General features: G+C 36.9%; 12 protein-coding genes across 12 annotated transcripts; 4 read left to right on the forward strand and 8 right to left on the reverse strand.

Annotated features, from left to right (window-relative positions):
- Positions 1–943: 943 nt before the first annotated feature.
- On the forward strand, positions 944–1,684 carry EV154DRAFT_535324 (uncharacterized protein; the record flags this gene model as incomplete). Its single annotated transcript, XM_051604065.1, has 3 exons — positions 944–1,132; positions 1,202–1,579; positions 1,640–1,684. 3 exons carry the CDS (start codon positions 944–946, stop codon positions 1,682–1,684), a joined length of 612 nt encoding a protein of 203 aa, XP_051463793.1.
- Positions 1,685–1,725: 41 nt separating this feature from the next.
- EV154DRAFT_4673 (NADP-dependent oxidoreductase domain-containing protein) lies at positions 1,726–2,949 on the reverse strand. The gene is made up of 4 exons (XM_051597760.1): positions 2,890–2,949; positions 2,696–2,828; positions 1,912–2,638; positions 1,726–1,857 (listed from the first exon to the last, which is right to left on the reverse strand). The coding sequence occupies exons 1-4, from the start codon at positions 2,911–2,913 to the stop codon at positions 1,812–1,814; spliced, it is 930 nt and encodes a 309-aa protein (XP_051463794.1). The 5' UTR covers positions 2,914–2,949; the 3' UTR covers positions 1,726–1,811.
- A 1,048-nt stretch (positions 2,950–3,997) lies between these two features.
- EV154DRAFT_475700 (uncharacterized protein) lies at positions 3,998–6,513 on the reverse strand (the record flags this gene model as incomplete). Its single annotated transcript, XM_051597992.1, has 11 exons — positions 3,998–4,417; positions 4,471–4,589; positions 4,645–4,705; positions 4,761–4,789; positions 4,847–4,896; positions 4,954–5,285; positions 5,353–5,556; positions 5,606–5,821; positions 5,878–6,201; positions 6,267–6,356; positions 6,421–6,513. 11 exons carry the CDS (start codon positions 6,511–6,513, stop codon positions 3,998–4,000), a joined length of 1,938 nt encoding a protein of 645 aa, XP_051463795.1.
- Positions 6,514–6,656: 143 nt separating this feature from the next.
- On the reverse strand, positions 6,657–7,624 carry EV154DRAFT_535327 (mitochondrial carrier domain-containing protein; the record flags this gene model as incomplete). The annotated part of the gene is made up of 2 exons (XM_051604066.1): positions 6,657–6,725; positions 6,785–7,624. The coding sequence occupies 2 exons, from the start codon at positions 7,622–7,624 to the stop codon at positions 6,657–6,659; spliced, it is 909 nt and encodes a 302-aa protein (XP_051463796.1).
- Positions 7,625–7,764: 140 nt separating this feature from the next.
- On the reverse strand, positions 7,765–8,392 carry EV154DRAFT_475702 (uncharacterized protein; the record flags this gene model as incomplete). Its single annotated transcript, XM_051597993.1, has 3 exons — positions 7,765–7,868; positions 8,034–8,148; positions 8,288–8,392. 3 exons carry the CDS (start codon positions 8,390–8,392, stop codon positions 7,765–7,767), a joined length of 324 nt encoding a protein of 107 aa, XP_051463797.1.
- A 963-nt stretch (positions 8,393–9,355) lies between these two features.
- Positions 9,356–10,613, reverse strand: EV154DRAFT_489848 (uncharacterized protein; the record flags this gene model as incomplete). The annotated part of the gene is made up of 1 exon (XM_051599351.1): positions 9,356–10,613. A coding segment is annotated over exon 1 (1,145 nt), but the record flags the coding sequence as incomplete, so codon positions are not given.
- Positions 10,614–12,327: 1,714 nt separating this feature from the next.
- Positions 12,328–14,867, reverse strand: EV154DRAFT_546784 (fungal-specific transcription factor domain-containing protein; the record flags this gene model as incomplete). Its single annotated transcript, XM_051604712.1, has 4 exons — positions 14,760–14,867; positions 14,663–14,689; positions 14,595–14,601; positions 12,328–14,510 (listed from the first exon to the last, which is right to left on the reverse strand). The coding sequence occupies exons 1-4, from the start codon at positions 14,841–14,843 to the stop codon at positions 12,328–12,330; spliced, it is 2,301 nt and encodes a 766-aa protein (XP_051463799.1). The 5' UTR covers positions 14,844–14,867.
- Positions 14,868–16,218: 1,351 nt separating this feature from the next.
- Positions 16,219–17,266, forward strand: EV154DRAFT_489850 (ribulose-phosphate 3-epimerase). Its single transcript, XM_051599352.1, has 4 exons — positions 16,219–16,461; positions 16,528–16,540; positions 16,606–16,679; positions 16,744–17,266. Exons 1-4 carry the CDS (start codon positions 16,356–16,358, stop codon positions 17,241–17,243), a joined length of 693 nt encoding a protein of 230 aa, XP_051463800.1. The 5' UTR covers positions 16,219–16,355; the 3' UTR covers positions 17,244–17,266.
- Positions 17,267–17,823: 557 nt separating this feature from the next.
- EV154DRAFT_409994 (uncharacterized protein) lies at positions 17,824–19,299 on the forward strand (the record flags this gene model as incomplete). Its single annotated transcript, XM_051595378.1, has 3 exons — positions 17,824–18,025; positions 18,084–18,558; positions 18,618–19,299. 3 exons carry the CDS (start codon positions 17,824–17,826, stop codon positions 19,297–19,299), a joined length of 1,359 nt encoding a protein of 452 aa, XP_051463801.1.
- A 297-nt stretch (positions 19,300–19,596) lies between these two features.
- Positions 19,597–21,181, forward strand: EV154DRAFT_475707 (uncharacterized protein; the record flags this gene model as incomplete). The annotated part of the gene is made up of 3 exons (XM_051597994.1): positions 19,597–19,879; positions 19,939–20,428; positions 20,497–21,181. The coding sequence occupies 3 exons, from the start codon at positions 19,597–19,599 to the stop codon at positions 21,179–21,181; spliced, it is 1,458 nt and encodes a 485-aa protein (XP_051463802.1).
- Positions 21,182–21,285: 104 nt separating this feature from the next.
- On the reverse strand, positions 21,286–22,822 carry EV154DRAFT_557695 (uncharacterized protein; the record flags this gene model as incomplete). Its single annotated transcript, XM_051605448.1, has 4 exons — positions 21,286–21,330; positions 21,397–21,865; positions 21,924–22,020; positions 22,084–22,822. 4 exons carry the CDS (start codon positions 22,820–22,822, stop codon positions 21,286–21,288), a joined length of 1,350 nt encoding a protein of 449 aa, XP_051463803.1.
- A 186-nt stretch (positions 22,823–23,008) lies between these two features.
- Positions 23,009–23,790, reverse strand: EV154DRAFT_409986 (casein kinase II, regulatory subunit; the record flags this gene model as incomplete). The annotated part of the gene is made up of 3 exons (XM_051595377.1): positions 23,009–23,359; positions 23,424–23,536; positions 23,604–23,790. The coding sequence occupies 3 exons, from the start codon at positions 23,788–23,790 to the stop codon at positions 23,009–23,011; spliced, it is 651 nt and encodes a 216-aa protein (XP_051463804.1).
- Positions 23,791–24,573: the final 783 nt, after the last annotated feature.

Raw genomic sequence — 24,573 nt, forward strand, 5'->3', positions numbered from 1 at the left:
TGTCACCCCTTTCTTGAGGTGTTGTGTTGCATGATTTAAAAAATCACTTCGTAGTTGAAAATAACCAAGTTCTGTTAAAGTTGCCCGTAAAAAGGTAAGGATAATAATAATGACTGGAAGGATGTCTTTTTATTCAATGTACATAAATTACACTACCTGACATAAATTACATACTTCTATTAACATTACTATTTGACTGGATACGATTGTTTTCACATTTTGGAGGCAACACATATGATGTTCCTGAAATAATAGTCTATACATATTTAATAAGATGTATACGATTCAATTTCTGCTCTTATGGAGATACATACAAAGCAATTTAAGAGAATGAGAGACATCATTACGAATAAATAAAATCGCCATTAGTCAACAGTATTTATTGTGGTGGTTCCTGCAGGTCGATCATCCTTATTTTCGTTTGTGTTCCAGCTATACTCAGATTTTATTTATATTTTTATTACATAATAAAAAGCACTCCATCGTATTTTATGCCACGAATGGCTACATATTTGTAAAAAATGCATATCCACTACGCAGAATTCAAAGTGTAGCAAATTATTGGCTTGGCGCACAAGGTTTGTTACCTTTAATTCAAATACCGCCATAGCTTTCACGCGAAAGTCGGCAGGCTTTTTGGTTTCTACTTGTCTTTCTTTCAAATTCAAACACTAACGAAAAAAGTAAAAAGTACGACAACATGACATCAGTTCAATTTACTGTAGGAAAGCTTGATGCAGGCATGGTGGGTTACTTTATATATATGCATGTAGGAGTTGTTAAGGGAATATTAACAGAACCTTTTTTTTTAAAAAAGGCCATCTTGTTAACAGAGGACCATCATCTCATTGAGTTTCCTTCACTTTTGCTGCCCAAGGGAGTCACATCCGGCAGCATTGTCAATATTGCAGTTAGTCGTAATTTGCCCGAGGAGAAAAAGAAAATGAATGAATTCTTGGAGTTGCAAGACACCATTTTAGCAAAGTTTGGCAATGAAGAGCCGGAGGTTCCTGTTGTTCGTGTTAAGAATATTACACAAACATCTCTTATTCTTGAGTGGGATCCTCTTTCATTGCACACCGCTAAACTTAGATCTCTCGATATTTATAAAAATGGAACCAAACTGGCTCAAGTAAATAAAAAAATCGAAAAAACAAACGCTCATTTTAATTTATTAATCATTTTTTTTTTTGTATTGTAGCATGTGCCAAGTGATACCAACTTTATTAAATTGTCAGGATTGGACGTGGATCATGAATTCGAGTTTCATGTTGTTATTAAAACAACTGCCGGTGAATATAGATCGAACAAAGTCACTGCACGTACACACAAAATGGATAATTTGACTGGTATTCGTGTCGCATTTGGTTTGTTTGAGGAACCAGAGCCTGCAATCACAGAGTTGAAGGAGTTGTTGGCCAAGATGGGTGCTTCTTGGTCGGAGGAAGTTAGTGTTGAAACAACACATTTGTTGGCTCAACTCCCTGGTGGGCCAAATTACGATCGTGCAGTCCATCATTCTATACCTATTGTCAAGCCTGAATGGCTGGTTCAATGTGATAGAAATAAAAAGATTCAGGTAAGTGAAAGATCCATTAACAACATATTGTATGCCAATTTTCTTTTATTCTTTTTATAGCCTGCTCTCCCATACTACATCGTCAGCGTACCCACTAATGAATAATAACTAAATCGTATATCTCCTCAAGTTTAATAAAAAAATATATATATATATATTAATACGGAAGGCTTTAAAATGTTTATTCTGCATTTTATCAAGCACTTTGCTCATGGATGGTAAGGTTGACATTTTAATCGAAAATCTTGTTTTTGGGTCCCCACATTTCTTCAGGGTTACTATAATAGAATAAAATTAGCATACATAGACAATGCAGTAAAATATTGACTTACCAAGAACGGAAGGGATGCTCACGGCCAAGAGCAGTAATAGCCTCAACATCGCTTTCATCCATTTTGAAATAAACAAGATTTGCTTGAATACGAGAAGGTGTTGTAGATTTGGGAATAACAGCATAACCACGGTTGACGCCCCAGTTAAGCACGACTTGACCTGGAGTTTTGTTGTATTTTTTGGCAATATCAAGAATAACAGGGTCTTCCAAAGTAGCGCGAACGCTCTTTCTGTAGCCAGGGTTACCAAGAGGAGAATATGCGGTTAAAAGAATGTTCTTGCTCTTACAATAAGCAAGTAATTCCTCTTGGGGGAAAGCGTTGTTAATCTCAACTTGGTTGACGGCAGGAGGAATAGAACATTTGCTCAACAAATCTTCCAACATGGGGATAGTAAAGTTGGAAACACCAATTGAACGAGCCTTTTTATCCTCTACAAGCTTTTCCATTTCACGCCATGTATCAATAATAGGAACATTGGTGGGTTCCATGTCTTTAGTAGCCTTCAATTCACTGAATTCGTAGCTCTTGAAGGCCCAAGAAATAGGCCAATGGATCATGTACATATCTACATAATCCATTTGCAAAAGTTTTAAAGAACGCTCGAATACAGGGCGAACGTGTTCGGGTTCATGGAAGTATTGCCATAACTTTGTTGTGATGAAGAGCTCCTCGCGAGGAACATTGCTTTCTTTAATAGCCTTTCCTAGAGCCTCTTCGGTTTGGTCTGATATATGAAAGGCATTAGAAACCTAGCGCGTCTATTGAACTTTTTCAAACTTACAGATATAGGCGGTATCAAAATGTCTGTAACCAGCATCCAAAGCAGCTTTGGCAGCATTGTAGACTTGCTCAGGTGCATCATTGCCACCAAAAGTACCGTAACCGATCAAAGGGATCTCATATCCGCTATTAAGCTTTGTAAACAAACAGTCGATTAATAAATAAAAATAAATAAACAGCAGGAGATTTCTATACCTTTGCAGTTGGAACGTTAGACATAATTTATTTGTGTGTTTTTTAAAAAAAAAAGTTAATAAAGGAGAAAAGGAAAATTACAGAATACGTTTTTATATATTTTTTATTGACGTAACTCAAATTAGGAATAACTTGCTCGCCGCGGGAAATTTATTCCTTTGTATTACTAAAACACTGCTCCGAGATGGGTTTTTTATATTGTCATTTTTCCTTTTCCTCCTGCCCACCAGATACCTAATTGAGATGCACATTGTGACATATTTTTGATACACCCGAATATCTGACATGCAAGACTCATATCATTAATCAAGGGCAACTATTTCTGAATATATAAAAAAATGGGAACTGGATGATGAGTGCTTTACGATGTCATATGAATCTCCGACGGTGAGGTATCTTGCAGAAGTAAATATGGTGTAACATTCACAAACTTACTTTAGCGCTATTGAGTAAACATCCTTACATCACTAGGCTTCCGACCTTCTTTGGCAGGAACATACTTTTCGTAATTTAACTTTAAACAAGCGATCTTCAAATACCGAAATCAATAAGGCTTTATAATCATACGCGTTTAAGCTTCCCTTGTTCCAAACCATAGATGAAAGAAGTTTTTTTTGGCCGCGCCATCAGCAGACACTGATAGCGAGGTTCTCTCCGCTAATTGATATGTTCCCATGTCGCGAAATCCATGACCATATTTTGATGAATTGTTTTTTTATAATCATAGTAACCAACACTTTCAGCTTTTTACAAATGAATCTAACAATAAGTTCGGACTATGGCTTCGTTTTCTGTAAAAACCTAATATTTTTCATATTTTAATGCGTGTAAAGTTGCAAGAATATGTCTTCTAAACAAGGATCATTTGTGCATCGTTACATGACTTTAACAAAATGCGAGGAATCGTTTGCTAAAATAACTCCACGGTTAACATTCTGAGGGGAAAATTGAGTGATACTCATTATGTCTTCATTTTACTGCAAGATTAATTGTATATTTTAACTGAAATAAAACTACATTGCTATATCAGCAGCCGTGGTTCAGATATGGGAATAAGAAATAGCTCTTTTATTCATTAGATACAGTTGATTTATCAAGAAAGAATACACTAAGCCAGCTTGTCTCTGTTGTGTTGCTTCATTTGACGCTCGTATTCTGCAGCTTCTTGCACCAATTTTTTTGTTTTGGAAGAATCAATTTGGCGCTTTAATCTAGTAATACTTGTGTTTGACTTCTTTCGAATATCGATAAGAGCGGACTTTTCTTTTTTCTTTCGACCACCCTTTGGGCTCATTTTTTGACGGCCAGATTGATCCATTACATCGCCTTCAATTAATTCCCAAAGATTATCCATTACAGACTTCTCTTTTTCTTGTGCTGGAGGATGATCATCGGTTTTCTCTACAACATCTGATGGGTTCAATGGTATCCCCAGTTCATCCCGAGGTATGATACGCCCATGGAATGGACACGTTACCAAGTCTTTCCGAGGGCAAAGCCCACCGTTTTTTAGCGGATGTTTACATGCCTACAAGATTGTTAATACCGGAATGACATGGAGTCCGAATGTTATCAAATAACCTGTAAATCTTTTGGCGCCTCGGATTTGTAGTATGTGTATCTCTTGCGGAGCTGCTCTAAAAGTTGCTCTGGCATTTCATTATCGCCCTCACCGATACCCAAAAATCGATGGTTTTTTTCTACAGTAAACAGTTTGAAAAAACTGGTTTATAGAAAGGATGATTATATATTTACCTATACCACTTGTATTGAATTGAACGTTTTTTTTATCCCAATAATAAAGATCTTCTCCCCACTTTAGTTGTTTATGCATTAGTTACATATGAATCGAAAATCCTCAAAGTTCTTACCTCTACTACAGGAGCACGCTTTAAAAGATCTGAATAAAGGATTGGGAGTTACAATACAATTTGATTTGCTCAGCTTATTGACTAACCTTCTCTTTTGGGATCAGCTTTTCCTTTTCCTTTGTCAATGGAAGCACGTCTACAAAACAAACCAATTAGTATTATACGCAATTTCACATCTCTTACGATAAGTTACTTTAATGGGCCTATAATTGGCCCTCTATAAGTAGCGTCTTCGATCATTGTGGGTTCAAAAGATAACGGAAAGATACGTTGTGTTGGAGGTAATTTAGAACTTGTGGGTGTGTTTTTATTATTTGTAGATTTAGTGGCTGAAACATCAACCGATTCAAAAATTTCATCTTGGTATTCATCCTCGTCATCCTCATTATCATCTTTTGAAACGGACGTAATTAATTCACGATGATGTACCTGAATACCCAACATTTTTGCTTTACGTGCTTCTTCAGTCGCTTTTCCTTTGAGATTGATAATTTTACTAATAAGTTTTTCTTTTTCGGCTTTATCCTAGATACGATTCAGAGTTAAAATATGCTACTTCGAAAGTCTCCTTATCTGAACTATTGGTACTTACTGCGATTTCAATTTTGACAAGTGCATTTATCCAAACATTTAATTGGGGAATATGTTTTGTTTCTAATACGGTATATGCTTCTCGAAGCTGATCAAAAACAATATGATTGTCATCTGTTTCTTTAACGTCTTCTATAATTGAATCTTCAGATAAATCTACAGTGATTGTGTATCTATTGGAGCCTAAACCATGAGATAGCATTGTCTAAATAGGTATTTAAGTATGCGTGCTTATGAAAAGAAGATTTATTTACGTCTTTGTATGCATCGTCTTGTTTTTGACTGTAACTGGCTTCACCCCTCATTAAAGCATCGAAATCAATATCGTCGTGTACAAAATTGTTTTTTGGAATCAAAATTTCAAAACAACCTTCCATGGTCTCCAAGTTGTCCTGAATTATATCAATATGACCTTCAACATCTGTCTTTAATAAACTATAACGATCTAATTGAATTGCTTTTCTTCTTGCCTAATTAAAGTATAAATAAATTAAAATTTAATAATTTTCAAATGCGAAACAATTACGTCAGTGCTTGATCTACTGAGATCATTTGCATGAATGCTAGCCAATGCCGATCCATTTTTAGCGTAGCACCCATTATCCATTAAAAAATCAAATGCCACTCCCAATTGATGGTATCTCTCCCCAAATTTTAAAAACCATGCTTTTATAAGAGCAAGAGCATATTCTCTTAATTTTTGGGCTATTTGTACAGGCGGGGGCAGTATTTTGTCCTGAATACCAACCACAAGCTGCACAAAGACTGGAAAATCTTCAGTCAATAAATCTCGAAAATGTTTCGAGCGAGCAAAAAGTTGTTCTATAAGTTGCAAACTGGAGTATCGAATCTTTTAAGAACAAATAAGTTATAATGATATATTTATATCATTGAAGAAAGGAGCCAATATTATACCTGAGCATGCTTCTTTTTTAACTGAGTCATGACAAGTTCAAAGACAATGGTGACATTGAAATCAGATCGTTTACAGAATGATTTCACCATCTTTTAAAAGTTAATTCGGGCTTTATTGGTAAAAAGTGAGGGATCAAAGCGTATTATTTCTAACCTTTAGGTCATCAGGATCTAATACCCAATCGCCGGTTTCTGTAATACGTTTTATTAACTCGCTTAATTTGTCTATAATTTGAGAAGAATCCATTGATAAACAAAAAGGGACAGAAAAACCTCCGCAGTAAAAACAATAAAAAATCCCTCTCCTGTCCCTTTCAATTTGTTCCGGGCGAAGCATCATTCTATTTTTGGTATGGTATGGTACAAGTGACATTTTTATTTTTATTTTTTTTAGTTCTTGACAGATTCTAATGCGTTATAAACTTTTTCATATACAGTAAAGACAATACCGCCCGAGAACTACGAAAAATAAAAACACGTTATTATAACATGAAAAAAAACAGCGTTAATAAACTTACGATAAGTCTTGTTAATCTAGGAGTTGTGCCCTTCCAAAGAGAGAACACACCATTTGCTTTGACGACCTTTATTAAGCAGTCGACAGAGTTTTTATACATTGTTCTAGCATCCAAGCCTTGCATACGTGTCTTGACCACATCTAATGGCATTGTTGTATATACAGTGACAATACCGGCCAAAGCGCCTGCAGCAAATGTATGGGTTGAGGGCAAAGGTTCCTGACCTTTTCCACGTAATTTTTGAAGGGAATCCTTAAAATAAGAATAACAACTAAAACGAACAGCACTATTGGCTCCTTGACGTGCCATGACAGGCCCTAAACCACGATAAATACCACCTAATCCTTCCTCTGCTACAATCAACTTTGTACCGTGAACAAGACCCTTATATCTTGGTGATGGACTATTTCTGTCGTGAATCAACTTTGTTTTGATGGTTTCAGATGGTGTGACAACAAGAGCAGCTTCAGTCATACCAGCGCCTAAGCCTGCCAACATGCTTCTGAAACCACTTAATTTACCATCCTTGTCTCTTAAAGCATTAGCAATTTGGTCGTAAGTCAAGAATCGGACACCGGCTTTAGCTGCATTACCAATGGCGAGAGCTGAGACACCTGTGTAAATGGCACCAAGGCCATGTGTCTTGACTGTCTTTACGAGACAGTCGATAGGACCTTTGAATTTCAGTTCGCCTGCCTGAAGTTTACCGCCTGCTTGAAGTTGAAGTCTTGTCTTTACATATTCGGTAGGGTATGTAACAACACCTTCGATACCACCTGCAAATGTTCCGGATAAAAGTGATAACACGGGATCTTTGGATTTCTTATCGGTATTGGACATTATTTCTATAGAATAGCCTTGGTAAAGGAAGCAGATTAAAATAAATAAATAAAAAAACTTTTGGTTCCCTTTTTATTTTTTACATGAAATCAGCATCTCATCTGAATTTCCTAATTCGGAAGAAGTGTGCTACACTCTATCTAATTTAATTTTCTTTTGGACAAAAAGTAAGCAGCAAAATCTAATATAGACCTCTCCAAGTGTAAGAAAATGAGTTCCCAGATGCTCTTGTATCCTTTATATCCTATGTTTTTTATAAAAAAAATTATAAAAAGTTGTATATTGGAGGGTGTAGCACCGACAGAACAGGAATTCGTCATAAGTAAAAAAACAAACGTCAACCCGTTGCGTATTTCAAGTGAGTTCAACGGAGAGAAGCAATAGCAGAGTAAGTTAATATGTATGTTACTATTTCCTGCAGTGGTATCGTGTTCGAAACCAAAGGCACAACAATCGTACACTTTATCAAAATTTAATGGTATTCTGCTTAATGCAGTGAATATCAATGAAAGCCTAAAGGGGAGCTAAATTATTACGTGCAATATTTCAGTGAATCTTAAGGAAACAAATTTGCTTAATATGTCATTTTTAATAAGTTTTGTGACGAGCTCAACGACCTCACATCTTCTGGGTGCGCTTTCTGGCGTTTTTTTCACATTTTACTTCAGACCCAAATGATATCAAAATTATAATAAGGCATATAATACATAGTGTAACATTTATTTTGGCCATTGCATCGAGCACGAAGTCTGTTTCGACCCTTAGCATCTTGAGGTGAAAAGGAAGGAGAAGTTCGAAATATCACTTTATACTCGTATGTGTAGCAGAATTGACTGTTTGAGCTCTTTATATGTACATCACTTTAGGATATACAACCTGATTACCTGCTAAAGGTCCCCATTTATTTTTGCTACTACTATATAAACAATTTGCATATGTAGGAAATTTGACAGAATCCGCATCTGCATTCCACAAAGAGGTAATTAATGATGGTGATAACTGGATAAATGTTGGATATGTCAGAAAATCCCCAGGCGTTGATGAGTTTTTGGCGCCCCACTATATTATTGACTGGTTCAGGTATTGCTTAAAGGAGCTTGGTAGTACGGCAACGACTTTTGAAGTCCATGGTCTTGAAACTCAGAAACAGATGCTTTTGCTCGAAGATTTTCGTCTCTACCAGCTCTACATCATCATCATCGATCTTGGAGCGAGATTTCTCTAGAAGCAATAACAGCATCAAAGCAAAAGATCTGATGCATTGTGGTGGGGATACCCAAGACATGTTTGACTTCATCATCCTCTCCCAGAATAAGGTACAGCTCTGTGTGATTCTCTACTGCACGGAGAAAAAAATACCAGGTTATTCTGATGTCGATCTAGTTGCGTTGTTAAACTTTCATTGAGTTATGAATGATAGTTTAAATACGTTTTAATACACCATCAATAAACATGTGCTCTGTTCATCTGCTGAAAGGCTTCGTACTTTTGAGTTTAAAAGTGAGCCTTATTTATTCCCTGTCTATTTTTCTTTCATCTATTCTTCATGTCATCAACGTAATTATAATGAGTAAAGAACAGATCCTTGATTCACTTAATCAATATTAAGCTTGCACAAAGTACCATTTACATCTTAAACTGTGGCTGAAGGGGTTGCGCAAATTATTTATATTGGAGTACATAAAGACGTCATTATCATGTCAAAAAGTAATTTATGTACAGAAATATGGTATTTATTTAATTTTTTTTTTATAAATGAAAAAGGGATTAATTATAAGCGGATGTAGCGGCACGGTTGTATTGGTACAACTTATACTCAAGATTGTTTAATTCATCAGAGTAGGCTCCATGATTTGAATGAATATATTCTAAAGTGTCCTGCACCAAACGTAATAAATCATTGCGAGCATGTTCGTCCTCCTCCTCTTCTGTATCCAGGTCTTCCAATACTGAATATTCTTCAGAAGATGAATAAAGACACGAATCATCATCATCGTCATCTTGGTTGTACAGTATAGGTTCGTCTAGATGCATGAATTCAACCACTTTATCATCCAATGTTGGGTCTCTGTTTACCAATAAAACTGGATGATTGTCAATCAATACGGGGTCTTCGATCATAATACTGACATCATCCGTTACTGCTTGATCAACAAGTACCTCTTCATCTTCAGAAGAATATTCGGAAATAGTGGAGGTGTTTAGTAAGTTATCGATGGTGTCATCGGAAGCATAATCGCAAATGAGAGGAAGTGAAGTGTGCATTATGCCAGCCTCATCTAGATGATGTATGGTAACAGGGTGGTTCGGTAATAGGTTACATTTGACCAAAAAAGGGTCCATGGTGGCCGATGAAGCCAGAAACTCTAATGAGTCAATTTGGTTGACGGACAACGAAACTGAGCCACAGTCATAGGTAACACATACGACCGTGAATAGACAAGGTACATATTTGACCTCCATCATTTGTGTTTGTTGATTATTTTGAAAGTGAATGAAAAGTGGTTTGTAAGGTACGATGGAAGTTTCGTGATTGGTAACCGATAATGTGCCGACATGAGGCATGATACGTCTCTGGAAAGCTGTTCGCTTCAATTGTTCCATGGGATTACAAAGCCAGTTCTCAACCAGTTGAGATACATGGCCACATCGCAAGAAGACTGAAAGTGAACGAAATTTGGGAAGCTGAAGGTAGATGGAGGCTGTGGAAGGTGATTTTGGCAAGATATACATGGCTTGTTGAATCGTTTCTTTTTGCTTTTTCTCGGACCATGATGTTTTTTCTGGCCATGATGATGTTGGGCTTTGTAAAAACGACCTGTTAATTGTGCTGGGTAAACCCAGTGGTTTCTTTTTTGTGAATGATGTGAAGAAAGAAGCTGCCGCAAGTTGCGTATGATTGTTTATTAAATTCATGGTATTAGATAGTATTGCATAAATGAGATGAAAAAGATATGTACAAAAAGAAAAAAAAAAGAGAGAGAGTGTGTGATAAAAAGTTTTTTATTTTATTTTTTTATTGTTTCATTTTAAATAAAGGCAGCAGTAGCAAGTATGAACAGCGCTCCAATAAATTACTAAGGTTCCCTTCAAAACGGACCCCATTATTGGAGTTATTGTTCCAAGTCCGTTTAAAAATTTTGGACAATGGGGGGAATCGTGTCACAAGAAAACAGGGGAGGTTAAAAATCATACAATTTAAGATCTCCAAATTATTCAACATTGAAATACTTGAAAGGATTTTCATATAAGAATTGTTCGATAGAGATATCTTGTAGGCTTGGGATGTCTCTGGATACTGTTTAAAATTTACACTCTTTGTAACCTTGGTGATTTTTGAGATCTATTATGTTGGTCGTTAAACCAGCATAGTCCATGGCTACGACTCATATTTTGGTATCGATTTTAGAGAACTTCGAAATCATGTTTGGGAAATTTTCCCCTGGTTGAACTACAAAGCGAAACAAAAGTCTCGTCTACTCATAATCAATGCCAATGAAATTATTAGCTTTTCTTTTTTAATCAATTAACTTTTTTTTTTTTTTTTTTTTTTTTTTTTTTTTTTTTTTTTTTTTAGCTCACTGACAGAATGTCAAAAGATCATATTACAAAGGTTGAGCTCCTTGAAATGAGAAATTGCTATATGATTTGGATAATGCAGCAATCCATAACTCATAGGCTATTAGAAACTTGATCGAAAATCGAGACTAGAGGGCTATATACCGGTCTCCATATTATTCTGAGCTAAACACAATTAAACCCTTCTGATCAATTGCTGGCAATTTGGCCAAACGAAGTGTACTTCAAAACCAAAGATTTGAAAACTGGGATCAGCGAAAAAGTCAGCAGAACGACTTTTCATAACATCGCTCAAAAACACGCTTAAAATCTCAAGAATGCTTTGATAAAGAACACCTTTGATATGCCTTGGTTCAATTAAGATCTCACATAAGATTATAGACTTCAATGATAACTTGAACATATTTGAGTGATGTACATAAAAAGCAATGTAAAAACGAGCTTTGGCCAACTTTGGGCTGTAAGACAAGCAACAATTTCGATCGGAGACTAGAGCGACTTGGTTAATTAGAAAACGAACTTTGGGGGTAGTGCCAATGTAATATTGTCATTGGGATAATATTATCAATGCCCAATTAATCCTGTATATGCTAACAGACATCTGCACACCTGATTTAATTAATCTTTTTTTTTTCAGGAGGAGCCTTGATTGATTAAAATCATCTTTTTTTTCATTCGTCAATGAAATCGTACGAGATGAAAACGCTATGACCCGAAAAAAGCAATTTAGGTTTGTTAAACAGGTTCACCTTTTACAAGGTTAATTGTTTACACGCGGGTGAGATACATGATATGTCTAGAACATTTTATAGAGAGACATTATTTGTTTTTTTGACCCTTATCTTTTTTTCTCTCTTATAAACCGGGCAACAATTTAAAATGGGGTTTGTAATGCGGGGCAAAATAATAGGGGTTACTGTTTACTTTAGCATGAACCAAGTCATTTAGTATAATTTCGAACATTTTTTGCTTTAGTTATTTTACTCAACCCAATTGCATAATTATTTTAGACATAGTTGCATGAAAAGAAGATATATTTACTTGAGAATACATATGATGTTATGGGTTTTTTTTGGAGGGGGGCATATGAAAGACTATTTACAAAGCAAGGTAAAAGGGGAAAATTAGTTCATGGTATCATTGGAAGCAACCACGACTTGACCATGATGGTTTAACAAGACGGGTCTATTTAAGTTAGTGGACTTTAATCCAGGCATGTGCTGACGAATGACGTCCGTATGATGTTGTTGAGCAGAAGCATATACACCTAATCCATATCTGCCTGTTTGTTGTGGTGTATATAATACGGGTACTCTTTCTGTTTTTCCTGCTTCCTCTGTGGGTTCGGATTCCCATAAATATAGCTCATCCGTTGTCTTGCTATTTGACAATCGATGTGGTTTCAGAGACGAGATAAATGCATTGTCTAAATGCTGATTGGCTGGGAATAAAGAGGATTTCGACCACAGGTTAGAATACATTTCCATATGTTGTTGCTCATGACATACAGGTGGTCGTTCATCCTGTTTCATAGTTGTGGGTATAGTAAATGGTGCGCGATAGGGATCCATCGAATTATAAATAGGTTGAATTTGAGGTCGAAGTAGCTCTTCATCTCGTGTCATGGTACTTTTTTCTGCTGGGCCAGATGTTGTACTTGAGGCAGGTGATATCATACCATAAGGGTTGAATCGACTTGACCATCGTTCATCCATCAGCGTATCATTTGTACTGGAAGTCGCAGCTGTGGTTCTTGGAATGATGGGTGATAACACATGAATCTTTGGACTACTGTTGCGACTGGAACTATTGCCTGTATCTGCATCCAATAATGCCTTTTCAATGGTGTTGGTGAATTCGAGGATTCTGTCAATCACACGATGATGCAAGATGGATTTCAAGGAACGAAGTGAACGTTGAAACATAAATCTAGCATGTCTTGCGTTACTGAGTTTTTCATCGGCACATTCAATGATATGGACACGTAATGCAGCCATAATGGCTTCAGAGATAAATGCAAATGACATAATAAAGTTTGGTTGATCTGCCATGGCACATGTAAGTTGTGTGAGGTTGGTGGCAACTGTAGCACATCGTTGTTGGATTGTGAAACAAGTGGAAGATGAGGGTAATGAAGTGTGAGGCTGTAAGAGATATATTTCTACATAATTGTAGACTAAATGAAGATGAGCTACAAGAGAGTTTGGAGGAGGTTGAGTTGGAATGGTATTGGTATCATTTGCTAATGGAGTCCATTGTAATTGTTGTGGTAGATTCTTGAGCCATAGCAATAATTGGCTGTCTAAATCAAGAACGGATTGTTCATTTTCAGTAGATCGAAGTGTACCTGTTTGTCTATCGGGTAAAGGTAGATGTAAGATACGTTCGGTGAGTTGCATCAATTTGATATGTTCGACAAAACAAGTATTGATTTCGTATTCGGTAGGATCGTCCGAACGAAGCACCATAGGAAAATCGATTTTGACATGTTTGGAAGGAAGAAGACAGGGCCTACCTGACACCAAACTTTGCACCTTGTCTAAGCAATAACATGACCAATAAACACGTTTCTGAAGCTCGTTCATATCAGGTGTTGCTCCTGTACTATGGAAGCTATAACGCTGATGTAACCTGAGATCATAACATAATCGGAGCGCCATATCACTATAAACGCTGGATCTGTTTTTACTCACATGTGGACCAGGACCATGTCGGTTAGATTCAAAGGTGGATAATAAACAGAGTGAAATAATGGTGCTAAGTGTGGGTGTATCAAAATCATCATCCAATAACTTCTTTGCTTTCCAGTAGTAGGTGTTTGCTTCTGGTGCATTTTCGTGAGAGTAATGAGCTGCGTTACAATACATGCTATAGAGTAAGAGTTGATTGATGAAGGGATCTCCATTTTCTAATAAACGATAAAAGATGGCTTTCGGAAGAATAGGAAATACATTGTAACGATGACGAAAGAATAAGGTAATCAAGTTTGAATCGATCGTGGGTAAAGGGACCTTTCTATAAGGCACTTCTTTTTCAGGTCCATTGTATAGCAAATTGATGTCCACTAACCATCGTCCTTCTTTTCCTTCTCCAGGCCACATCATACCAAGTCGGTCTAATTGCTGTGATGTCGAGATCAATTCGTTACTTTTCAGTCGCCATGTCTCAGGTTTAGGTGAACAAGGTGGTGGAGGGCTGATATCATCTGCAGTTGGATTCATAGCAGTAATAGCGGGGTAAATATCAGACGATAACTGAGTTTTATCTGGTTTACCATCTTTGGAAAAGGAACAGGGTCGACTACGGGCTAAATAAAATTAAACTGGTAAGATGCTGTAAAAAAATAAAAAGTAGGCTGCAAAACATGAATTTTTCTCTCCCTCTAAATTACCTTTACACTACAAAAAAGATAAAATGACGTTAAATAAAAATATTGTTAATGTGATTTATCTTTATTACCTGCATACAAGGCTGCAAACCGTCACACTAAGAAAAGAAGAAAAGATTGTTTAATGACTTGTTAAAATATAACAAAAAAGCTTTTTTTTTTCTTTACTTTGATTTTCTTTACACGGCAAGTGAAACAAGCTCGTGATACCTTGAGTCTTTTCTCTCTTTGTTCGTACGGTGAATGTTGCATTAGTCGATGATATCAATATAATTTAAGAATAAAAACGAAATAAAATAGAGAAACAAAAAGAAAAGGGAAAAAAGTAATCGTTTTTTTTTTCTCGCCCTCTGATAATAATAATAAAAAAAAGGGTCCATGTTTCTCCATTATTTGATTCGTTTATGTAAGCTCCGACTACCCAAAAAATGATCATCCAATCAACCCACTCAGCTTGTCTGGACCCTGTTTTTTCCAGTGTACACTAGAACTGTTCATTTAATTGGTCCAAAAACAAACTAACAAACTAACAAACAAACAAACAAACAAAATCTGTGGCAAAAATATTCCCCTCCTTTGATTCAGTAAAAAAAAGGTTGTTACATAAGTGCATAACGCCCTTGCTCTCTTCTGTGTGAATGTATATGTATAATTAAGTGTTTTATGACAAACTGCTTAAATAACATGGTTTTGTTATCCTAACCCGTACTATCAATTGGGCTTTACACGTTGTTAAAGCCATTCTTATCATATCCTGTGACCATCAAGACAGTAAAAAGAAATCGTCATCAAGAAGACGAGATGAGACAGAAACAATTGCAGTAGATGCATAAATAATGACAAAGTAAAGTAACCATAACAGCTCTGTTTATTTGTCTTTTAAGCATCTCTCTATCTAAAGACTATATGAATCCACTTTTTTCTTACATCAGCAACAATCGTCCCAAAACGGGTCAGCTGTTTACGTAAAAGAGGATTATTCTTGTGTATAAACCTTTAGGGATTGCTGGTTTCTACTGTTTCACTAAAATATTCTACTAGGTGTAATTCAAACCCTGTAGGAGCATTTAATTCGAGTAAAAAGATAAATCTCGCAGTCTCCCTTATAAGGAGATTTATGCTGAAAATGCTCACCCAGAAAACTGGTTGTTGTATTAATCATGAACAAAGCTCAAAAACCGGTTGTAAACATCTTTGTAAAAAACGAGATTTAGGGCCAATGAAATGAGTGTTTGCAGGTGCAAGTCTCGCCATGAACAGGATTTTTAGTGTGTACAAGAGTTGCACCAGTGTAATAGTTATAAAAACAAAAAGTTCTGTCGAATGATGAATTACTTTGTGCTACGATAAATCGCATATTTTAGAATTCAAGATAACATGTGTTCTTCAAATTAAACAATTATAGTCGGGGTCTACAGGTTGCCCTTCTTTTATTTTTATTTTTTCCTTTCGAAAAGTAATGTAGATATTACTTCACCATAATTCTTTAATCATTCCACATTCAGTGTATGATTGATACTAAAAATACATGCATTACATAATATTTAAAGCTTATTTTGCCCCAACCCCCCGGTAGAGCCTCGGCCCATCATTTTAATAATACGGTTCTTCATTTTTTCCGCATCACCATCACTAACAAACAGAGAGCAGTCATGCTTACGTAAGCTTGCTGCCATGGGTGGGGGTCTATACCAAAAACCGACGCGACTTCCTGTTTATTTTTTTTTTTGAAAAGAGTATACCTGTTATTTCTTAACACTCACAATGCCTGTTGCTAAAATTGCCCCCTCAATGCTTTCTTGCGATTTCGCCAACTTGGCCATGGAAGCTAAGCGCATGACCAAGAATGGTGCTGATTGGCTTCATCTCGGTAAAAATAAAAACAAGTTAGAGATAGGAAAAGATGAAGACTAATGAGTTTTTTTTTAATGAATAGATGTTATGGACGGGTAAATTATAAAATATTTAGGTGGAAGATAGATAAAATACTGACGAGTACAGAAAATAACAATAGACATTTTGTCCCTAATATTACTTTGGGAGCTCCTATTATTTCAGCCATCCGTCCTCACACCGAAGCTTATTTTGGTAAAGAGCAGTAAAGATGTGACTGAAAAAAGAAAGAAGCTTTATTCACTGTTTCATATCATAGATTGCCATATGATGGTTTCTAATCCTTCCCAATGGGTGGATGACATTGCTAAAGCCGGTGGACAAATGTACACTTTCCATATTGAGGCCACTGAAGATCCTATAAGCTTAATCCAACAAATTCATGCAGCTGGTATGCAAGCCGGTGTTGCTGTCAAACCTAATACGCCTGTCGAAAAAGTGATGGGTGCTGTTGCTGAGCAATGTGATATGATTTTGATCATGACTGTTGAACCTGGTTTCGGTGGTCAACGTTTCATGGCTCAATGTATGCCCAAGGTCGAGGCACTCCGTATCAAGTATCCCAACTTGGATATCGAAGTTGATGGTGGCTTATCTTTAGACACCATTGATGCCTCTGCTGATGCTGGTGCCAATGTTATTGTTGCCGGTACCGGCATCTTTAAGGCCGAAAAGCCTAGCGAGGTCATTGACACTTTCAAGGAAAAGGTCAACAATGCTCAAGCTAGATTTGCCGCTGCCGCTGCTGCATCTGAATAAACTTCTATTATTAGAAAATACCCAACTCTGTTTTTTTATAATTCCGTACGTTTCCTCAGTTTTGTGTAATGGCATTGTTCTACATATTCCAGATTGCCCGTAGAGCTTTCCAATTGCACCCACCATATCATTTAAATTAACGGCGCACAATGCCAAATTATTACCATTCTCAACGTAAAAATGAAGTATATTTAGCATAATTTGTAAATATGAGCCTATAATGAGTGGCAATGGTCTTGCCCTTCTTTATAAGTATTTGTTTATGGATCCCAACAAGAAACATATGCTGCTCCAATCTCAGAAGATTACATTCCTGATTTGTAAAAACCACCACAGTGTGGTACTGTAACTATGAAGATCCAATCACTCATGATAAACATGATAACGTTGTACGTGTGTGATACCATTTACGTTAACCAATATATATTAAGCTTAGTTTTTCCTTCCCTTTTTTGTTCCTTTTATCGTTCACTCTTTTATTTTTGTCAAAAAAAAAAAAAAAATGCAGACAAACGCATGGAGCAACAAGAATTTTAAAATATTCCTATGTGTTTGCGTTGTGTCTATCAGTTTACTTTCCATGATTAAGTTTTTAGACGCATTGGGTGGATTTGGAGACGACCGTCAAACTGGATTTGTGGATACGTTCTGGAACCAGTTGACCCAACCACAACTTAGTGAAGAGGACCGTGCTTTTCTTGAGAAGGAACGCAATCGTATTGATGAAAAGTATTGCGGTGGTCCCTGTCGTTTCATGAACCTCGAGACAGTTGTTGAGCAAGGTATTTCATATAAAATAACCTTTCTTTAATTTATCTAACAAGGGATATACTATAATAGAAACAAGAGCTCAGATGCATTTGCGTAACTTTGCTTTTACTGCGGGAATAATAAATCGTACACTTGTTTTACCAAATGTGGCCAATTCCCGTATCGGTGCTTGTAAGGAGTATGATTTTGAGTATTACTATGATATCCAATGGGCCAAAGATAACGCGGAACATTTCAAATATATCACCATGCAAGAGTTTATTGATTGGTTAGATGAGCGAAAATCACACGGAGTTCCAGCTAATGATCAGATTATGACCATTCATGATATTTTGCTCCATCCAAACCCAAAACCAACAATTACAGAACCTCATTGTCTTTCTGAATATACTATGCCTAAATCTAAATATGATAAAGTCATGTCATGGGATATATATTCTAGTAAAATCCTTCGTACGGGTGAAAACCAACTTGTTCAATTCTTACAAGGCCCAGAGAAAGAAAATGTAAATACAGAAGTTCTTCATATATCTTTGAATAAGGGGTAAAGTATGAATTGTTTGTTTATTTTGGTTTTTATTAACTTTTGCCTATTTTGTATAGGAATCCTTTTTCGCATCACCCATTAGCCAATGATCCTATTCCGTATAGTCCGCAATTAAGAACCTTAGCAGACAAAACGGCGCAGTCAATGTCACCCTATGTTGCAGTTCATTGGCGCATGGAAACAGTTCGAAGATCCGCCAACCTGGTACATTGTTCTGAACACCTGATTGATACACTCCAAATGAACCCTATCTATAAAAACCATACCGTATTTTTACTGACAGATTATCCTCATCGATTTACAGAAGAGCAGCAGTTATCTGCTATTAATGGAACCGCCAGCGCTGAGGAACTAAAGGAATGGGTGGTATCCACTTCCGACACGTTCCGACCTGATAAAATTAAATCGAACAATCATTTAGCGATCCGGTACCTGTACACACATCGGCCTTTTACGTTATTTGAAACAATAGCCAATAGCACGCACGACCATGAAGTGAATAACTGGACAGTGTTACCTATTCCTATCGAATTACAAAAGTTAAGCACCAATGAGAACCAGACAGGATTGTATGATACTGGATGGGTGGGTATCCTTGACAAATTAATGGCAATTCGGTCCAATCACTTCTTTGCTGGTAAAAGTGGAGTCTGTGCCAGAAAAAGTACATTTACAAAACAAATCATGGATGAACGAAGTGCTTTATCGCTTGGAAATATACATTATTTCGGTCATTAACAAAAAAAAACCAAAGATCGCTCTTTCCTTATTATAGACATGTATAAAAATAAATCTTATATAGCCAGAATCCCCCCCCCTTTTTTTTTTTTTTTTTTTTTTTTTTTACAAGAATAGCTGTATATAAACAAACAATCCCCCTCCCCCTTTAAATGTATTAGGCAACACCTTCTGTCAGAGACAACTATATATACATATATATTAAAAAAAAAAGATGGCAGAATGGAAAACCAATAAAAAGATTGTTCTTTTCCTCTTTTTTTTACATTTATTATTTTTGTTATGTATATATTTACCATGAAGAAATTTCTACGTAAAAACCGCATGTTTCTATCCATGTGTGCCATTGTATTTTTATTATTGTGTACAGTACGCACCATGTATAAGTTTTCCATACGTGACTATCATGTCAAGACGAATAAGGTGCTTGGTTATTCTCCTCTAGAAAGAGCCATGCAAGTCGCCAATTACTTGACAAATCTCGAGATGCAAAAATTGCAAAAGGAACAAGAAAGGATTGATTTTAAATATTGTGGTGGTCCTTGTAGGTTCATAAATGTGTTATATATCCGAGAACAAGGTACAAATGTTTATTTATATGTTGTGTATGTTTTTGTGTTTACTTATAAACAACAACAGAAACAAGGGCACAATTGCATGTGCGGCATTTGGCATTTACATCGGCCAAAGTTAATCGTACACTTGTATTACCCAATGTGTCCGGCTCTCATCTCGGTGCGTGTAAGAGTCATGATTTTGAATACTACTATGATATGGAGTGGACAAGACAAAATAAAGAATATTTTAATTCCATTCGCATGAAGGATTTTGTTGCCTGGATTCGAGAGCGCAAAGAAGCTAATGTGCCTGTTTCCGATCAAGTTCTATCCACGTTTGATCTCGACACGCATGTCGATCCTTCAGCCGTCACACATTGCTTCAGTGGTCTCACCAAACCAAAATCCACATTCAATCAGATCTTGAAATGGAATATCACGGGACAAACATGCGAGCTATCGATCCAGGCACGCGAAATAGCCATGGTTCAGTTTTTAAAGGGACCTTCTCTTGGAAATGGTATGAACGCCAATGAGGATATTGAAGTACTCCATATGGAGATTTACAAAGCGTAAGTAAAAAACTATTACCTATTTTAATATGCAACCAAGTCAATTTAATAATGTGTTATATTTTTAGAAATCAATGGTCTCAAATGGCACAATCCGATATACCTATTCCCTATCATCCAGCGGTAATTAAACTTGCAGATACTACCGCCAAGAGTTTAGGTCCTTTTGTGGCAATACATTGGCGTATGGAAGCCAGCAAGAACACAAACAACATGTTGCCTTGCGCACAACACCTTATATCTTTATTGAAACGCAAGAAAAAGTTTAACTTCTTTCTGCTGACAGATTACCCTCACATGTTTACACAAGAGCAGCAAGAGGCGGCTATGAAAGGTGTCTCTTCAACAAGTGAGCTTTCGCAATGGCTACAATCCAACTCAGACTCGTTTTTGATGACGGATTTTACACGAGAGCATCACGAAGCGATCCACTACTTGTATCAACACGATACATTTCATGTGTTAGAAACGGAGATGGAAAGAGGTGGCACACCACCTGATCATTGGCAGATCATGCAGATTCCAGACCGATTGAAATTAGCAGACGTGGATCGCCCGAGAATGATTGATAGTGGTTGGCTGGGCATTCTTGATAAATTAATTGCTATGCGTTCGGTTCATTTCTTTGCCGGACAAAAGGGTGATGTGTGTGGGCGATCCAAAAGCACTTTTACAGCTCAGATTATTGATGCACGAACTATCATGCGGAAATCAAGAACCAACTATTTTGGGCCTAAAAATAAAACTCTGTAAAGGGATCCTTCCGGGCTATGTCACTAATATTTTTAACCTGTTTTTTTATTATTATTTGTTTTTCTATTAAAAAAACCATTGGAAAAAAAAAAAACTCCCAAATATCAAGACTTGGGAAATACAGGGCGGTAATACATGGTAGTGACGTACTAAAGAGGAGATGAAATGAGTAAAAAAAAGATATTTAATCATTTTTTTTCCTATGTTAAATATACCTTCTTGCGATACCGGGAGGTAGTAGCCAGTGCCATTACATTATCTTTAATAGAGCAGGCATACAAATGATTTAAAGTGACATGATTGGGCTCCTGCAACACGGAATTATCCTCTTCGCTGACTGTATTTGAGTTTAATAAGACTTTTTCCAAATGAGGAGGCAGAGTAGGTGGTTGTGGTTGCTTTTTCTCCCATTCGAGCACTCTTCTATCTGTTTCCTCTGAGGACTCTGATACGGCAGCTAATTGTAATAAATCGGCTGGAATCACATTGGAATATTCTGTCACATCAAATTCTTCATGTTCGTTTTCTTCATCTTCATCCAACACTTGTAAATAATTTACTAGGTTACCATCGGGATCTGTTGCTGTTTCCATATCATTTGAGCACTTCCATTCATCATCCACAATAAACTTTAATCGGTGTGTGCCTGGTGGTAATTCCAACACAGCATTGAAATCGTGTGTGCTATAAAAGTAATCTTTAGCTTTTCTCGATCTTATTCCTGTTTCTGTCATTTGCTTACCTTTTTACCAACTTTATCTTGTGTTTCCATCCATTAAATGTGCCAGTGACATAAACGTTGTTTCCTCCTTGTGTCCAAGTGATGATGGTCGGCACACCTATAACCCTTCATCTATCAGTTTCTGTATCTCTCTTTTTTTATATTTTTAATATCTTTTTACCGTGACTTGTGGTAGATGGTGGCGCAGAGGGTTGTGCTGTGGCTGTGTTAGTAGTAGTGTTGGTAGCAGTAGTGCTAGTGCTGGTGTTTGAAATGCTAGGTACAGGTTGCACAGCTATCGCATCATCTGTGGGTGTATCATCCGTAGATTTATCCTTTGAAGATGTATTTATTTTAAGCGCATCATCTGTTGGCGAATCATTTGTAGGCGTGTCTGTGGTGGTTGTATCGGCAGTGACAGGCTCATCTATAGTAATGACAGGCTCGTCGGCTTTGGGAGGTGAACTGAGCGAACTGCTAGCAATGATATTAGATAGATCCTCATCGTTTTCATTGTCACGTGTGACACTCATGCCGCGTGTACGGTAATATGGGCCGCTAATAGAGGCACGGTGATGGGAGGAAGCCGAGCTTGATAAATAACCGAACCAAGGACTGGCGGCGCCCGTACTTGAAACCCACCCCTTTGAATGGGCTGTGTTTGTGACGGGTGGCGTAGGATCATCTCGTTTCATTTGAATAGGTTTTGTAGGCGAGTCTTCTGTAATGGGAGGTTCGGTGGGTTCCCAATGATTAGTTGTGGCTTCTACGGGTTCTGTAATCGAAAGCTGAAAGGATTGACGTGGGGAAGGTTGAGCAATGTTTTTTTGCGGAATAGAAGCTGAACTATTGCTTCTACTTCTTCTCCTTTGAATGGAAGCAACAAGGTTATTTCCGTCTGTTGAATTCGTATTTCCCATTGACAACACGAAAAAAAAAGAAAGAAAGAAATGAGATAGAAGAAAAAATACAAATGGTATGAAAGAGAAGAAAATTAAAGCCCGATCAGCTGATTGTCCGTGTTTACACATAAAAGAGGTATATGTTTATAAAGAAATTGTCACTGCAATCAGTATACAGATATGTAAAGTAGAAAGAATGTGTGTTTATTGTTGTTGGAGGTATTTTTCACGGGCTTGATCTTGGAATCGCTGTTGGTTTGCGATTTCATGGACTTTGAAGCCAAAAATGCGTGGCACATACCTTTCAAGATTTTTGGAAGGTAGATAGTTTGGATGAACTTGAAATAGCATATGAGGAAATGAAGTACCAAAATAAGCTCCATCCACTGCTCCATGACGTGATGATTTAGGATTGTAGATATCCTCACACCGAGGACAGTACAACTTAACCGTTTTCGTCATTGGGATATCTGATAACCCAACAGGAAGTAGAGACTGCATATTACAAAGCACACGTGGGCATCGTCCAAACTCTGACCTCTTATACTTGTCCAGCTACACTTGGTGCATGAGTACACACAACACACATACACACACATATACCTTCAAATATTATTACCATCTTTACCAACCCACGGCTAGTAATTACAAAACGGGCGTGAATCATTCCAAATAAATGGCGTGCCGACTTTTCAATTTGCTCTCTCACCTTGTCATCCAACCCATCCTCGTCTACCATAAAGAAGCTTTTTATTTTAGTATATCTCATCCTACAACATTCGAAGTTATTTTCATTTACCCAGGTTGTCGGTAATCATGTCTAGTGCCTCTAAATAGTAATGTGGAACTTCGGCACTGAGTCCAGTCAAGTTAAATCTGTCCAAAATGTATTCTTCGTCAATCTCGCAAAAATATTCATTGCCTTTGGTGTCCAAGAACCAGTCAATCCAGTATTTTGCATATTCACTTTCGGATCCACTACTCATTTTATTATAGGCGTAAAAAAAAAGGTGGAAGGGAGAGATAAAAGATATGATTTTATTGAATTTAAATTCAGATTATAATTTATACAGCAAGGAAGAGCGGCTGAGTGTGGCCAAAGCTGCCAGAAAATGTATGATCCAAAGAAGTGGCAGGGGGACGTACCATGTCCCCTTCTTGCTGGGCCTTATGGACTTCAATTTTACTCCTCTTTAATCAGCTTCAAGACATCTCCAAGACTGAACAGCAATCAGTTATTATCCAAGGCATATTTCAACTCAAGTTCCAAGGACTCATCACCACCATACCCACTGCAATTTCACACAACTACCAGGAGCGATTCTGCAGTTACTCTGGCTATCACAACTCACTGCTATTTTCAGTGACATTCCTTTCCGTATCGAAACAACTACGTAACATATTCAACAAAAGATTGCCTCCCTTCTCATTGATACTGGAGAACAGGTGACGTTTTCCTTGAGAGTTACGTATGTACACGGTCAAAAATCACCGATTATATCACATTTGATAGATCCTGAAGAAACTATTTTTGATAATGCTCTTTCTTCAGATAGACAACTTACATATAAATGAATTCTAACGTTGAATATCTAAAGCGAAAACAACCAAATTGAAAGTTTAACTTCATTTAAGAAATAATTTGCAAAATGTTTAGCAGAGATCGCAAATCTAGACTTCAATAAAAATAAAAATATCAAAGACATGATGATCTGGGCTAGATAGAAACGTAACAATCAGAATGATGTAAGTAACTACTACGACGCTGA

Source organism: Mucor mucedo (assembly GCF_025094135.1).
Source record: "Mucor mucedo strain NRRL 3635 chromosome Unknown EV154scaffold_1, whole genome shotgun sequence".
In the NCBI taxonomy this organism is placed as follows: Eukaryota; Fungi; Mucoromycota; class Mucoromycetes; order Mucorales; family Mucoraceae; genus Mucor; species Mucor mucedo.

What these genes read in the sequence shown, in the direction of transcription:
- EV154DRAFT_4673 (XM_051597760.1), bottom strand. Translation starts at nt 2,913, where the DNA reads ATGTCTAACGTTCCAACTGCAAAG. An exon ending in CTAACGTTCCAACTGCAAAG is followed by an intron (nt 2,829 to 2,889) that starts GTATAGAAATCT and finishes TTGTTTACAAAG; the next exon opens with CTTAATAGCGGATATGAGAT. An exon ending in TTTTGATACCGCCTATATCT is followed by an intron (nt 2,639 to 2,695) that starts GTAAGTTTGAAA and finishes TTCATATATCAG; the next exon opens with ACCAAACCGAAGAGGCTCTA.
- EV154DRAFT_489850 (XM_051599352.1), top strand. Translation starts at nt 16,356, where the DNA reads ATGCCTGTTGCTAAAATTGCCCCCTCAATGCTTTCTTGCGATTTCGCC. An exon ending in TCACACCGAAGCTTATTTTG is followed by an intron (nt 16,680 to 16,743) that starts GTAAAGAGCAGT and finishes TTCATATCATAG; the next exon opens with ATTGCCATATGATGGTTTCT.